The 15,895-nt window shown below is 43.4% G+C and overlaps 1 protein-coding gene across 6 annotated transcripts in view; it reads right to left on the bottom strand.

The window, feature by feature from the left end:
- The window catches only part of DCAF4 (DDB1 and CUL4 associated factor 4), a 291,122-nt gene that overhangs the window by 204,839 nt on the left and 70,388 nt on the right, over window positions 1-15,895 (bottom strand). For all 6 annotated transcript variants that reach the window (XM_085627274.1, XM_085627275.1, XM_085627273.1 and 3 more), the window contains one exon: window positions 14,596-14,707. In XM_085627274.1, the coding sequence (XP_085483400.1) occupies window positions 14,596-14,707 (112 nt within the window). The remainder of the gene's footprint in view (window positions 1-14,595; window positions 14,708-15,895) is intronic.

Consider the following 15,895-nt stretch of genomic DNA (forward strand, 5'->3'; position numbering starts at 1 on the left):
GTGGCAGGAAGTGCCTTAGTCTGCCCCTGACATGTGTAATGTGGCAAGGAGGAAGGGAAGTCGATGCTTTGTAATGGAGGAGTCTCTTGCGGTGCCACCTCTGCATTTCCCACTTCCATTCCTTCAATAGGCCCCTCTATGGAAGGACTTCGGCTGCTGAAGCACACCTGTCGATTCACCAAAATGCCAGGGGCAGCAGATTTAACATCACATGTCATTGGATGACCACAGACAGTGACGTTAAATTGCCTTTGACCCATTGTCACCCTCCCCTCAGTTGTCTGTTTCTCAACAGTCAGCCTTTTATTATCTCACTTTAGTCACGTGTTGCTGTCTCTGTCTCACCCCTCCTGTCTTCTCCTCTATCTCATTGAACTCCTAATATTATTTCCCTCTCCCACCCACCTTTCTCACCTAGTCTGTCTTTATTTTACCTCTTTCACCTGTCTTTCATGTCCGTTGTCTGTTTCGATATCACCTCCATATATCTCACCTTTCCTTCTCCCTGCCTCTCCCATATATGTTTTCTTTCTAACCTCTCCGTCTTCTTATAATTTTTGTCTTTCTCTCTCACGCTCTAAATGGTATAATGGCTCAGTCTGCTATTCAGCTTTGCACTTTATCACCACTTTCCCATTTGTTTCCTTCTTTAAGCTATCACTTTCACAGCTGTCCATCTGCCCAACTCTCTCAGCTGTCTTTCTAACCTGTCTCTTTATGGAGTCCCCCTTTCAAACCTGTCTTTTCTTCTTTCTGAGTGATCCTTCTCACCATTTTCTCCCAAGTGTCTTCCTCGCCATCTTCTGCCTCCCCTGCTCTCTGAACAAACTTTCTCACTAGTCTCTCACCTCTTTAGAATGTCTCCCCACTCTCTCTCAGCTATCTCTTTATCACTTGTCTCTTATCTATCCATCTCTGAGATATATCTTCCTAATAAATCCCGTTTCCTCTACCTTCCTCTAACTCTTGTCTGTCAATTGCCAGCTGTCTCATTTTCACTTTTCTCACACTTGTGTCTCCTTCTCGGTCTCTCTTAGCTCTCATTCTTATGTCTTGCATCTTTTAAACTGCTAACCCCTCTCAACGGTCTTCCCCTCTGACTCTCGGCTGTCTGTCACCTGTCTTGGTAGCTATCGCCTATCGCTCTCAAGTGTCCTACTCTCTTTCGCACCTGACTAGATCTCTCTTACACTTGTCACCGCTCTAATGTCTTTTTAATCTCCATCTCTATCACACACAGAAAAAACCTGACCTCTCATTCATCTCTTTGTAGCATGTGCCTGCTCGGGTTTCCATATTCTAACCTGAATACAAGCAGGGCTTGAATATTTGAATAATTGTTTCAGGACTAAATGGGTAGGATCTTGAAGATTTTATGCAACATTGTTAAAATGGAAAAACATACCTCCGCTACTTTGCCCACTTGATTGGCCTTGGACAGTTCATGATCAATAGTGACATCCAGATTCCTGACCAGGGACCTGGCAGCGGGATAAACACCCATTTCTGCAGGCCACTTGTTGGTCTAAAGTTGTGTTTATCTACCAAGCCAACAAACCTCTACTTTATATGAATTTAACTAACAACAAGCGGAATGTATCCAGGTGGCATTCACACTTATATATGCTCGGAATTGTCTTGAATGGAGGATATGGTCTCAGAAATGATGAAAATAATATGTGTGTCATACTTGTATAAAACTAACACAGATCAAAAGAGCGAACCAGATAAGCTAAGGGGGACATATAGATGTTAGATAAGGTGGGGCTCAGGTAAGAGCTACACAAGATCAGATTAATTTTATTATAAGCACAGGAGATTACGTTATTTGTCCAAAATCAATACAAATGCTGAGCCAACACGCATAGTCAGCAGCTCTGGGCCCTATTTCTCAATTTATGAGTAAAAGTCATACACAAGTGGTATGGTTGTGCATGATCATATATAGTGAGCATATTCTCTTTTGAAATGGCTTCATGAAGTAAAAGAAAACAGAAACAAGTGAGTGCTGGAAGTCGCATTCAGAGTCTTGCTTGGGAATACTTCGAAGGATTTGTTTTCATACTGGACTTAAGGACATTGTTCGCATTATATCACTGGTGAATAAACAGGGCAGCCAGCTCCAATGGTGCTGAGGAGGATACAATCTCCTCCTTAGCACACAAGGAGTTAAAATGATTAGCCCTGTTTACATATAGAGCAGGACTTTCAAGACCCACCATTGAGTCGCGCCCTACAGTTTGTGAAACACTGCTTTAAACATTATACTAGATTACAAATTGATAGTGGTTTGCATACACTCCCGAAATTAATTCCACAAAGTACACAATTAATTGAAATAGATGTGTTTGCAAAGAAAGTCACAGAATTTTTTTGTAACAGTGGATGTAGTTGGACTCTATACATGTATCAAGAAAGGACAGATTGACTGCTATGGAACAGTTTTTCTCGTCAAGATTAAACAATTATTTGGATCATATAAGAATATTAATAGCAGGGCTCGAAAAATCTACTCGCTATGGCGAGTTAGGTGTTATCAGGTCGAGCTATTTATAGGACCTACTCGTCTGTTCTGCAGAGTGAATTTAAACTGGAAAGGAACAGGTGTTCTGTTCCTTCAGAAAGTGAATGAGCAATTAAAATGCCTTTAAATCTTGTTTTATTTTGACACATTTTCCTCTCTGCTCAAGGATGAAGGTCAAATGTCAGTTTGTCTTTTTACTAATTGCTGATGATCTTATCCTGGAAAATGCTGTTGACATTTCTCACGCTACAGTTAGAGCATTTTGTCAAGTGATCTACCTGGCAATCATGGTGAAACATGCTGTACAATGTCAGGTTTATTTTCTAACCCACAACATTTAAACAGCATGTAAAAGAATGGTACAAATATTCAAAAATATATATCAGGAATTACAAAATCACATTTTGTTTGTAATTCCGAAGTGTGATGCAAGCAAAGATTTAAATAGGAGCGAAACAAATAAAAACACTTTACTTGGTGATGTGCAAATGACAAATAATTGCAGAAACTCGATTTCTAAACATTGTTTGTCCACTATTTAGTTTTATCAGTAAAACTGCATGTCAGTGGGAAATTTTGTTGCCATTTTAAATGAAAATCTGCTGATTGCAAATGACAGTGTGCTACCACTTGATGCTATAAGTACGTATTTATTAAACGTTTTTACACATGATTTAAGAAACGTTTCTGCCCCCGTACTGCTAACAATGCTGTTAATTAACTAAGAGGCAAAGTCAACAGTCATGTGTATCCTATCCTATACGTGGCAAAATGTATATTACATATACAGCAAATGTGTACTCTATTAAATCAAACAAAAGTTATTTTGTATAGCAGAGATGCTGAACTCACACGTTTGAAGGTGCTCTCATATGTGATAAAGAAGAAAACGGCAGCTCAGTGAATTAAATATTTGCCCAGGATAACCAGTTTATGGGTCAAGAGCATTATAATTAGGTTGAATAGATTATTTAAGTCACTAAATCTGCAGGTCTAGTAAACTTTTTATGATTAATTTTCGAGTCCTGAATAGAGATGGTTATTTTGATACTGACCAATAACTTTTCCTTGTTCAATGCAGAGTGGTACCACCAGCTACAGGGCACAGCTATGGGTTCCCGGTTTGCCCCCTCTTTGGCAACCTTTTTCTGGTATGGTATGAGAGGGAGATTTTTTAGGGCCGATGCAGAGATGCTGTTATAATTGTCTGGACTGGCATGGAACGACAGATCAAAACCTCAATTATATAACAAACTATGACAATGAACAGACATAAAACTACTTTTTGGATGTGGAACTATAGCTCACGTCAACAACAGCAAGAATCACTGAGTTTTTGAATCATGTGTCACCGATTAGGACATCCAGAAAAAGCAGATAAGGGTCTCCAATTCATACTGTGTTTAATGGATACTTTTTGAAAAGGTGGGAGATTTAATATCAAAGAGCTCCTTTGTATCATCCTTGTTCAAATGGATTAGTAGAACATTTGAACTGTGTCCTGGGTAAGAATATACAACTGAATGTGAAAAGAAAAGTACAGTGAAAGTGTGAAGTGTGGAAATTATTGTTGAGTTAGAAAACTACCCTAAACTGTGCCATGGGTGTTGCATGGTCGGGAATCATATTTCAAATTTCATACAGAGTGGATGGCTAAAAAGGACAATTCAGCAAATGAGGTTGTGGGTTTGAGAAAGAGTTTCTGCAGGTGTCAATGTACCAGGATAAGTGCAGTGGAAGGCAATGGGTAAAACCTGGGTACTTTTCAGAAGAACGAGTGGGTGCTGTAAGGAAGTAGGTTTCTGTTGCAGTAACCGCCCCCACTTTTCTCCTGATACCTGATGCACATTTCCTTGGTGAGCCCTGGGTCCCTGCCAATCAGGTACCCAGGGCCTGTGTTCCTTCCCTAAAAACTGTACTAAAGCCTAAACCCAATTGGCATCTCTGGCCACATGTCAGCCCCTGGTAAATGGTACCCTAGGTACACAGGGCATTGTGACCAGAGAAGACCCCTAAGGGCTGCAGCACTTATTGTGCCGCCCTTAGGGGCCCTGTACCCTGACACACACACACTGCCTTTGCAGGCTGAGTGTCCTGGTGCATAACTAAACACAGAGTCGACATGGCACACATCCCTGTGTGCCATGCCCACAGACCCACTGCCCTGGCATACATCAGCCACTCCTCTAGCTGGGTGCCCTATACCAGTGGTGAGGACACAGGTGCATGAGCCCTGTGCCCCTACAGTACCCAGGGCCATTCCTGGACACTGTAAGTGCAGTGATGCCATTAAGAGTATATGGTGCTGGGAGGTTGTCATTACGAACTCCACAGCACCATAATGGCTAAGATTGACAAGTTTGATATCAAACTTCTCAGCACATTAAGCCCACACTGATGCCAGTATGGGATTTAATGTAAAATGCATTACAGAGGGCATCTTAGAAATGCCCCCTGAAACCTAACCTACAATCCACGTCTTGTCTGAGAGGCTGCGTAGGCTGCCACACAGCAGACATGTTGCTGGACTCCTGGGTGGAGAGCCCCCGCTCTCCTGGGCCTGCAACAATGCACATCCTGGGCGAGGTGCTAGGTCTCCTTCCCCAGGATGGGCAGGGGGAAGCTTCAAAGGCATGCCGCCTTTGTGAGCTTCCCCAGGCGACTTGCTGTACTCAGCAACTGGCCCCCACCGATTCTGACCCCCACTCTGGCGGGAAGACTGGCGGGAAACCCTACGTGAGGAAAGAGGGTGTGCCAGCCTGTGCCAACCCCACCCCTCAGGTGGGAGAGGCGAGGTGAAGCACAACTCCGGGCTCCGGCCATCTTGAGGATGGGGAGCCCTGCCCAATCACAGCTAGGCTCCTGCCCCCCTCCCACCGGAGAGGAGCAGGATAGGGGGTGTACTCACCCCAGGACAGGGACCCATTGGTCCCTGCCCTCACCCTACCTGTAACGCCCCTTGATTTAGTATTTAGGGGCACCCTGAACCTTCCTTCCTCAGATCCCGTTTCGAAAACAAGCAAGTAGATCAAGAAACCAGAAGACCCGCCGCGCAGCTGCTAACAAGAGGACGACACCAACTGACTTGGCCCCAGCCCTACCGGCCTGTTGATCCTTGAACCTGCTCCTGTGGAACTCCGGCGCCTTCAGTGGTCAGCAACCTCAAAAACTCCGGAGGACCTGACCACCTTGAGACTCTACCGAGACTGGGACTCCCACGAGCAGTGGTTCTGCTCAAACAGCAATACCCCTGGTACCAGCCAGGAACCGCGAATCCAGCACACTCTGCACCCGCCGAGCCCGGCCTGTGCCCGAGTGGACAAAGATCCTGAGGACGTCCCCCCGGCGATTCTGACCTGGAATCCAGTGCCAAGGACCCTCCTCGACGACCCGGATGACGCCTGCAGCCTCAGAACCAGGGACCCCTCCAAAGGCGACCAGCAGGGGGTAAGATTTTGCGACGTCGAAAGACACCCCTGCACCCGGTGCCCCACGGCCCCCGGTGCCCAACTCCTGGGTGCCTACCTATCCTCCAAGATCCCAACGTACCCCTCGATGTGTTGGTCGCTCCTGAAGATCCTCCATCCCGAGCCTGCAGCCTTTGTTCACTTTCAAAGATCTCTATTGAATAACATTGAGCGCCCGACGGCTCAAAAGCACCCTGCACCCAGCCGCCCAAGTGCCCCTGGCAGTGCAACCTATGTCCTAATCTACTTCCCCATTTTCCCTGAGCAAGTGACGAGGAGCCCAGTTCCCACAGCCGCGTGGCCTGCTCGCCAGCAGCCACCGACCAAAGGCCCCCTGCCTCTCATTGGATAACTTTGGGCCTAACTACCTCTGTACCTTGGCTGCCTCTGTGCCGCTGAGGGTGTACCAACTGTACCTACATGACCCTGGGAGACCCCTGAGTTTATGCCAAGAACCTTAACTCTGCCAGTCGAGTACTTACCTAAAAGCCGATAACTCACTTTTCTTCCATAGGCTAACATTGACTGGTTTCACTTGGAAATTCTTCTAAGTGTGGTGTTTCTAAACTTTTAAATATTCATCTACAATCAGCCGAACAACGAATTCCGATTTACTCACCTGTTATCAGGAGAGACCTCAGTGCTGCATCTTATAGCTCAGTACTGACCCTGAAAAGTAATTTTAACCGTACTTACCAGTAACTTGAATTTCCTTCCATAGGATATCATTGCCAGCTTTTTGCTGAAAAAGTTTCTAAGTGTCGATCTTTGAAACTTACAAATATTCTTTAAAAATCGTGCCAACGATAAAAACGTAATTACTTGCCTGTTTTAGATAGATGTCCCAGTGCTGAACCTAGGAGCCCAGCACTGGATTACAAAAGTAACGAGAACATACTTTACCCGTAACTCGAATTTTCTCCCATAGGAAGCCATTGACTGTTTTTCTGTGAAATTTCGAGTGTCGATTTTGCAAACTTATAAATATTCCTTAAAAATCGCCTGTATAACTTAAACGCAGCTTCTCAACTGCTTACAGGTGGTACACTAGTGCTGGATCCAGGATCCAACACTGACCTAGAAAAAGAAACCATAACCCTACTTACCTGCTAAGTGAATTTCCTTCCATAGGATAACATTGGTAATTTGATCAGAAAAAGTTTCTGTCAACTTCTAAAATAGCAAAATATTGCTTAAAAATCACAACAGTAGCTAAAACGTATTTACTCATTTGTTTCCAAGAACTGTCCCAGGACTGAATCTAGGATCCATTCCTGGAGTTAGAAAAGTAATCCTGAAAGTAATCAATTGCATATAACTTAAAATTCACATTGAGCTCAATGTATTATTGTGTTTGAAATTGTGGTGCCTATTGCAACAAACTGTAACTATCGCATTTCAAGTCAATTGCCTCTTGCAAAGTATTTAACTAAAGCATCTCATTCTGAGAAAGTATATTTTGATACCTCTTGTTGGTTCTAAAATTAAACAACCATATATTTTTATATACAAATCATTGGCGTAGATTTCAGTTCTTGAGTGTGTGAGACCATTTGCTGACTGAGTGTGTACAACAAAGGCTTTACACTGTCCTCGGATACTGCCTTACTGCCCGACCAAGCTACCACTTTAGAGAGTAAGGTTATATCTACCTTCGGCCTCTGCCAAACCTCCGGGGACTTTGGACTCTATGCACACTGTACCTATTTGGGAACAGTATATACAGAGCCACTTTCTCACAGGTGCCTACAAAGATAGGGATACCTAGGAGGAAGGAAGAGTCTAAGTGGTCCAAACTTAAGAAGATTTTTGGAGTGAAAGGCAATACTAATATTTTGGAAGGAGGAGAAGTGTTGCATGCTAGGAAGTGTCATGACAGTGAAATTTACCATTCATATAATTTAACCTATGGCTATTTATTAGGTTCATATGTGTTCTCATGCATGGACGTTTTAGCGTCACAGTTATATGTTATAAAATGTTTCACATGTTTATTGAGAAAAGGAGATGTGTTGTATCGAGCCTGTGTGAGGCATACAATGCGGAAGGTGCTTATAGAATGGGGAAGGTGTTCTGGTTCCACAAGGTAGAACAGGGGGAGTACATTTTCCACAGTCAGTGACTCCTTACTAGTGGATTGTTATATGATGGCTAAGCAATAAACTAAAAATCTTTCTTTAGAATCAGCATCATAGCCTTGGTAATATATGTGACTATAGGATAATTACGGATGGTTGAGTGTCACACAGGAGACGTGCTAGTGTGCATCTGTTGTCTTGGGTCATCGGCCATGCCACTCTTATTCATCTCTTTTAAGTCTAAATGCTTTTTTTGAGATCCCTGTCATGCTGAAATCACCAGCCACTGAGTGTCTTGGTTTACATGAAATGCTTTTCTTACTTTTCTTTTACAAATTAGGTCTTTATTTCGAACACTAAAAATAGTTACATAGATGCTAACAGATCAGATTAAGGCAGGATACTCAAATTGTAATGCCAAAAATGAGTTTATTCTCGCTGTCTCCCAGCGAAAATTTCCCTTTGCTTCATGAGACAGTTCCTGGGCCAGCTCCCAACTACTGCTGCCAAACCGCCCTGTCAACCTCGGTGATCTGCTGCTGCATGCCGCTCTCCGCCAAGTATTCATACTTTCTCTTCTCACCACTAACCACATTTTTCCTTCATTCTTTGCCTTGTACTAACTGCTTGTTACTTCCATTTTGCGTCTGCCTAACTGCTCATTTCTTCCATTCTTTCCTCCTCCTAACCGTTCGTTTTTACCTTCTTGCCTCCACCCAACTATTCATTTCATCCATTTCGCCTTCTCCTAACTACTCATAATTTTTCCTTCTTGCCTCCTCCTAACTGCTCTTTTTATTGTTTGTTAATTGTATCCTCTTCTCCTAACTGCTCACTTCTTCCATTTTTTTCCAAAATGTATCTCTTCTCCTCCATAAACACTTTTTTCCTTTTGCCTCTTCCAAATTAAACACTCTCTCTTGTTGTCGCTCAGTATTTTCTCAATCTCTGGACCGCCTGCTTCCCGCCTAACAGTTACCCCGCCCCCCCCCCCCGAACATTCTTAATTAGGGTCTGCAGCGCACCTGCGCAGCAGATGTGCACAGCGGGCACATCGCACCAAAGGCAAGGCCATCGGCGCCCGGACCGTGTCTAGATCTACACCCACCCACAGCTACACCAGTGTCGAGATATCAGCCCTCAACCCCAGACACCACTAGAACTGCAGCTGCGTATTTCCACGGTAAACCGTAGGACCTTCCCAATTTGGTCAATGTCCTTTTCCTGCATATTCAGAAGTCTCGCTCACGGCCCCCACCAACCACCACTGCGCCAAGACTCTCCAATGCCTTCGGATCAATGCCCAATCGCTCCACAAGCACACCAGTGGGATCTGAGACTCAATCACCTCCCTCACCCAGTCATCATCTTCCTCACGAGACTTGGCTCAACACCGCATCAGCACCCAAAATCACCAACGCCACACCGAACAGATACAAGATCATACACTGAGACCGTATCAACAAATAGGGAAGTGGAACAACTATCATCCACATAGAACCCCTGCACAGCACAGCCGCCACCTATAACACCATCCCCATCATGGAACACCTCAACTTCCAACTTAACACAGATAGCAAGACCATCATCACAGGCACCCTCGCATAAGACTACCAAGAGCACGCCCCCATTTCTGCAAGGCCATTTCCGACTTAATCGTCCCTCTGGCCATCAACTGCAAGAATTTCCTCTTCCTTGGAGACTTCAACTTTCACATCGATGACCCCAACCACGCAAACATAGCCAACCTACTCGAGAGCATGAACAACGTTGTTGGACATACGCTAGACCTCATCTTCTTACCCAACAACAGAAGCAGATACAGCCATGCATCTGAAATTACCTGGTAAGACCATTCAATCGTCCACTTCTCCATCACAGCAACCCCTAACACGCCCACCAACCAGACCATCGCCTCCCACAGGAGCTGAAGTAGGGAAGCTGAAACCCCTTGGACCACACCCTCAGCATGCCCCTTACCCCCAAGGGAAACCAAGTCCACTCTCGCGGAGGCTGTCAAAAACCTCAACTCATGGGTCACCGAATGCACGGACATAGCCGCCCCCTCAACCCCGGAAAACCAGGCAGACCCACCAAGCACTCCAGCTGATTCACACAGGAAGTGAAATCCACCAAACACAACTGCAAATGACTGGAAAGAATTTGGCGCTCCAGCAAGAAGCCAAATGACAGAGTCTCCTTCTAACTGGCCCTCAACAACAACTACCACCAACGACTGAAATACGCTAAAAGGGACACCCTGACCACCGGCCTCAAAGCCAGCGCCAATCACAGCAAAGAACTCTTCAGCACTGCCAAAGAATTCCCCAACCCCTCAGCAACCAAGAACACCATAACCCCCTTTCAAGAGCTCTGCGACACCTTAGCATACTTCTTTCACAGCAAAATCTCTACAATCTACGAACACTTCGACCCCCAACCACACATAGCCAGCATTCACAACCCCCTCAACCTCACCTACCTCCACTCAAACCCTAGGATAACAACCTGGGACCAACTCAGCATGCAGATCACCTGCACCATCATGAGTTCGACCCACTAAGGAGCACCCAGGGACCCCTGCCCCCACCACGTTTAACCTGGGGACCAGCACCATCAGCAAGGAACTCGCCACCATCTTCAACTCCTCCATCAGCTCTGCCACCTTCCCAAAGGAATGGAAACACGCAGAAGTTAAAGCACTCGACAAAAAAAATCCACAGACCCAGAAAAGCTCAAGAACTCCCAACCCATCTCCCTGCTCCCTTTTTCTGCCAAAGTTCTGGAAAAACCTATCAACTGCCGACTCACCAACCACCTAGAAAACAAAAATCTACAGGACTCATCCCAATCCGGAACGGAAATCACCCTAATTGCAGCCATGGGTGACATCAGGGATCTCCTAGACCAGGGAGAAACCACAGCCCTGTTCATCCTTAACCTCTTGGCTGCCTTCGACACCGTATCCCACCATGCCCTCCTAAAAAGACTCCATGAGTTAGGGACCCATTGAGATGCCCTCAAATGGATCTCATCCTTCCTCACTGGAAGAACACAGAGCATCCGCCTTCCGCTCTACATCTATATGGCCCCACTAGCCACACTAGTCAGGACCTATGGTATGAACATCATATCAAATGCAGATGACACACAGCTCATCCTCTCCCTATCCGCAGACCCCGCTAGCATCAAAGCCAACTTCCACCTGTGCATGACCAGCATCACCAGCTGGATGCAAAGCAGCTGCCTCAAACTCAACTCTGACAAAATAGAGATACTCCTCTTCGGGAGCAATACATCCCTGTATTTGTTTTATATTTTTATATTTAGTTTAGTTTATGGTTGATTAATTAAAATCTTACAATATAAGAAAGAATAAAAAGATCATGAAAGTAATCAATTTTACCATTATTGTTAAAATCATTAGTATTGTTAAAATAGTTTTTACATATTTACATTCATAGGGAACCAACAAGGAACAATTTCCTCATATAATGGATAAGAAAGTTTTCATTACATAGGGCTTAAAAGTATGGTCACATACATCCACTGCTCTCATATAATTTACAAAAATACAATTCAATTCCATATCAGATGGTTTAAGACATGCTAGCACCGCTTGTCTGCATGAGCGAATGTCCCGCTGGTTGAATGGTATCCTTAGCAGTCTACGTCTTAGGTCTAATAGAGCCGGGCATATACAAATTAAATGGGTGATATTCTCTTCACCATGTTTACACAATCTCAGGTAGTTGATGTTGTTTGTCTCAGCCACGGCATTGCATGCTTGAGGCCTGGGAAAATTCCAAATCGTGCTCTTATAAACTTTCTTTTTTGTCGCGGGGACCAACCAAACTCTAAATAAGGCTGTGGATTTAGACATTTATAATCATCCAGGCATGTGACCAAGATACAAATAATTATTTGTCCATTAACAATGATGTTTTTTTCATTAAGCTGTTGATTTTTTTTATTTTTTTTAATTGCTGGAGTTAACGAATTTTCCCATATTGAGCAAATGGACAAATCTTCTATTGCCTCAGTTAATAAGTACTTCCATGTTGGTAAATTAGGATCAGTTTGAACTTCATGTCAAAGTGCTTGATCTAACTGGTTTGATATATTTGCTTTTATTCTTTTCCAGGTTTTAACATACAATCCATTTCGTGCAATGATTTGGTTTAACAGACCAAATTCTGATCGTCTCTGTGTTCGCGTTGCGTTGCATGGTATGTTAAACAGAGATCTGAATATTATGGCAACAATTTTATTTAATATTACTGCATTTGTACACCGCATTGCCTCGCTCCTATACGAGATAGTTGGTAAATGTTTTGCTGATATTATCTTTAGCAGTGGTTGGTGGCTGAAACCTCCTAATGATCTCTGTAGGGAACGACATGCCAAGAGTAAGGAATTTCCTTTCTATCTCCATTTCATGTTGCTTGAATATCAAACATTACACCAAGATACTTATATGTTTTAACTTGTTCTAGTTGCCGAGTTTTTAAAAACCACTTCTATTTTTTGTGAATCTTATTACTTACTTCCATCACTTTTGTTTTCTTTTCATTTATTACCATTTCATTAAGTAACAAATAGTTCGATATTTTATTTATCAATCTCTGCCGTCCAACCTTTAATTGGCTCACCAATAACACATCATCAGCATATAAGAGATTAGATATATATACTTCTCTCCTAAGCTTGGGGTATGTGCGTTAACTTCATCTAGGTCTTGAATTAAATTAGCCAAAAACAAATTAAACAAGTATGGTGCAAGTACACAGCCTTGTTTCATACCCTGAAAAGTTCTACATTTTCTAGACAAAATAGAACCATCACCCATTTTCACTTTTATCGATGTATCCGAATATAACATTCGGATCGCTTTCAATAGGCAAGGTGGTATATGCAGTTTAACCAGCTTTTGCCACAGTAGGCCGCGTTGAACACAATCAAATGCAGATTTAAAATCCACAAAGCAGAAGTAGATTGGCTAATTCCTTGCTTTGTACTTATCTATCATTTTTGAGAGTGCTACAATATTAGATTATGTACCTAGACCTTGGACAAACCCAGTTTGATTAGGGGGGAATAGGTGGGATAAGTTGCTTTTCTTGTGACCAATTAAAAGTGCTTTCAAGAGTATCCCAGCGTAGAGCTTAGCTTCAGTATCCTGGAGCGTAATAAGACTGTAGTTTTCTGGTTTTGACCACTCCCCTCCTTTATGTATTGGTACTATTAAAGAGCCTTTCCAAGATTCCGGAATTCTTTTTGATTGCAGAGCATTATTAAACACTTTTACATGTAGGATGACTCTTGGTGGCTAGCAGAGCCGGGAACTTCACCCACATCCACAGAACACGGCAGGAACCTAGACAGCAAACTCAATGTGGACAAACAGATAATCACAGTATCGTCGACCTACTCCCTCACTCTCCGCATGCTCTGGAAAATCTTCAAGTGTTTCCCCACCAACACCAGATGCACGGTCACCGTAGCCCTCGTCATCCGCTGCCTGGACTACGGCAACACCCTCTACGTGGGTATAACCGTGCAGCTGTTAAACAGACTTCGGGCCATTCAGAACTCAAGTGCCAAGCTCATCCTCGACCTCCCGAGGCAGGCCAACATCACCCCTCACCTCAGAGCACTTTACTGGCTCCCCGTCCACAAAAGATGCAGCTCAAGATGCTAATACACTCCTACAGGGCTCTGCACAACCAAGAACCAGCCTACATCAACCACAGGTTGAACTTCCATCAACCCCTAACACAGGTGCGCTCCACCCTCCTCTCCCATACTCCCCGCCTCTGCTGAAGCAGAATCGGTGGCCGCCTCTTCTCCTACCAGGCCACAAAGCTCCCCCACCCTGCAAGAATCAGGAAAGGTCTAAAAACCTGGCTGTTCAACTAACCTACATCCAGCAGCAGCGACCACCAGCGCCTGGATACCCTCACAGGTGATAAGCAGTACTTTACAAATCCAGTTTGATTGATTAGTAGTCAATAGATAAAATACATTCCCTCGATTTTTTTGATTTTTTTTAAGTATCCCATTTTCCTGTACTAAAATGTTGGCATACATATAGTTATCATTTGTTCTGTTGGGAAAGTCATTTGAAGCTATAGAATTTCAATTACTGGTTACAACAGTAACATGACATTTAAGGTCAACTATCGCCCAAATGACTAAACTCCCCATAAAGAGGGCTCTTTGCACTAGAGGTAGCCTCAATATTATATTTAGTATAACCCTATAATATAGATTTTAGGCAATGCCTAAGTGATCTGAAACAGGGAAACTTTAGCTTTGATTATACATTGGGACCACTCACTAGTAAACCATTTATTATCCTCCTGTATCTGGAGAAAAACAACGATTCAGAATAATAATGTAAAATCAAAGATGCAGAAAGGCTAAGTGTACCCTGATTTAACGAAGCATTATTAAGTGGTAAAACAATAATGGGATATCAGAGGGTTGCCAACATGATTCAGACTGTTTAAGGACACAACAATACCTTTTGTTAGGGGGGCAGTTTTTCTGTCTTCTCCCTTCATGAGAGCTGTGACTTTGCCTGCAGGTGTCCCTCCTAGATTGTTCCCACTCTTTCGAGTTGTTTCTTGTCAGGCCTAAAAAGGAAATCCAGATATAAATGATTCGGAATATTCTCCTGCCAAAAGGTATGTTAACATCATGTTCTGAACATTAGTGAGACCACAGTGCTTAGTTCCACTGGCAAAGTTGTAATGTGAAGGCCATTAAACATATTAAGACAGCCTGGCCAAACAGTTGCTTTGGTTAACACTGTTTCTGATAGCTAAACTACTTTCTTGCACATCTTGTGTACCAAATCCAGTCATCAGGCCACATGATTGGAATGGGAAGAGGCTGTAGGGAACTCCGGGTCCTTGAAGTTGCCATCGACATCACTGGAGGGTATGAAAGTACCTGCACTAATTCAGGAGGTGAGGAGGTATACAGGGTGGTGCAAGTGAAATGTATTTACGGGTTGTGTCTTTGAGGAGAATAGGGTATCTCTCGTTACTTGGAGACAAGATGTTCCTTAAAAAGGGAATTTTCATTGTTTTCCAGAAATGGAACATAGAAAGAGGCATAGTTACTTTATACCGATCCTTCCTCTGTAATCCCTGAGACGCCAAAGAACAGTGAAACCTAGCATTCACTAAACTTACAGAGCCCAAGAGGGTGTTCAAACGGGAAATGTCACCAAAGTTAATGGACTGGCTGCTGAAATAGATAGTTCATCCCATTGATGTATCTTTTAACAGTATCCGCTTTATCACAAGTCCTTTTCAAGGGGCTGGCACAAGGCTGTACATAAATCATAGAAACATTAAGGCATTGCACGATTTTCATGGTAACTACTTCAGGAGCTCCAACCACGGGGAACATTAAATAGACATCCTGAAAGCAGATATTCACTATGTATGAAGACCGGCTGAAAATAGTTAAGAAACAGTGGAATTGGCCTTCGGACAGTATTTATATGAAAAAGATATGAGGCCCCTATCCCAAACAAAAATTGTAAAACTATGTTAATTTATATAAGGTATGCCTTAGAATGAAAAAAATCACATATTTTAATAAAATGTACGTGGCTTTAATTTTCCGCTACCTCTATATTAATGCAGAGAGTATTCGTTTCAGCCCGTCACCTATGGCACAAAAGGGTTGGCAAAAGTGTAGACATGCACTGCTCACGAATTCACTATTCTGTAATCAGCTAAAAATATGATAACTTTTTCTAGTATATCGCCAGCCTAACAGTTAAGAAGACACACACACCACAAGGCCTA

Source organism: Triturus cristatus, chromosome 9 (genome assembly GCF_964204655.1).
Source record: "Triturus cristatus chromosome 9, aTriCri1.1, whole genome shotgun sequence".
Classification (NCBI taxonomy): Eukaryota; Metazoa; Chordata; class Amphibia; order Caudata; family Salamandridae; genus Triturus; species Triturus cristatus.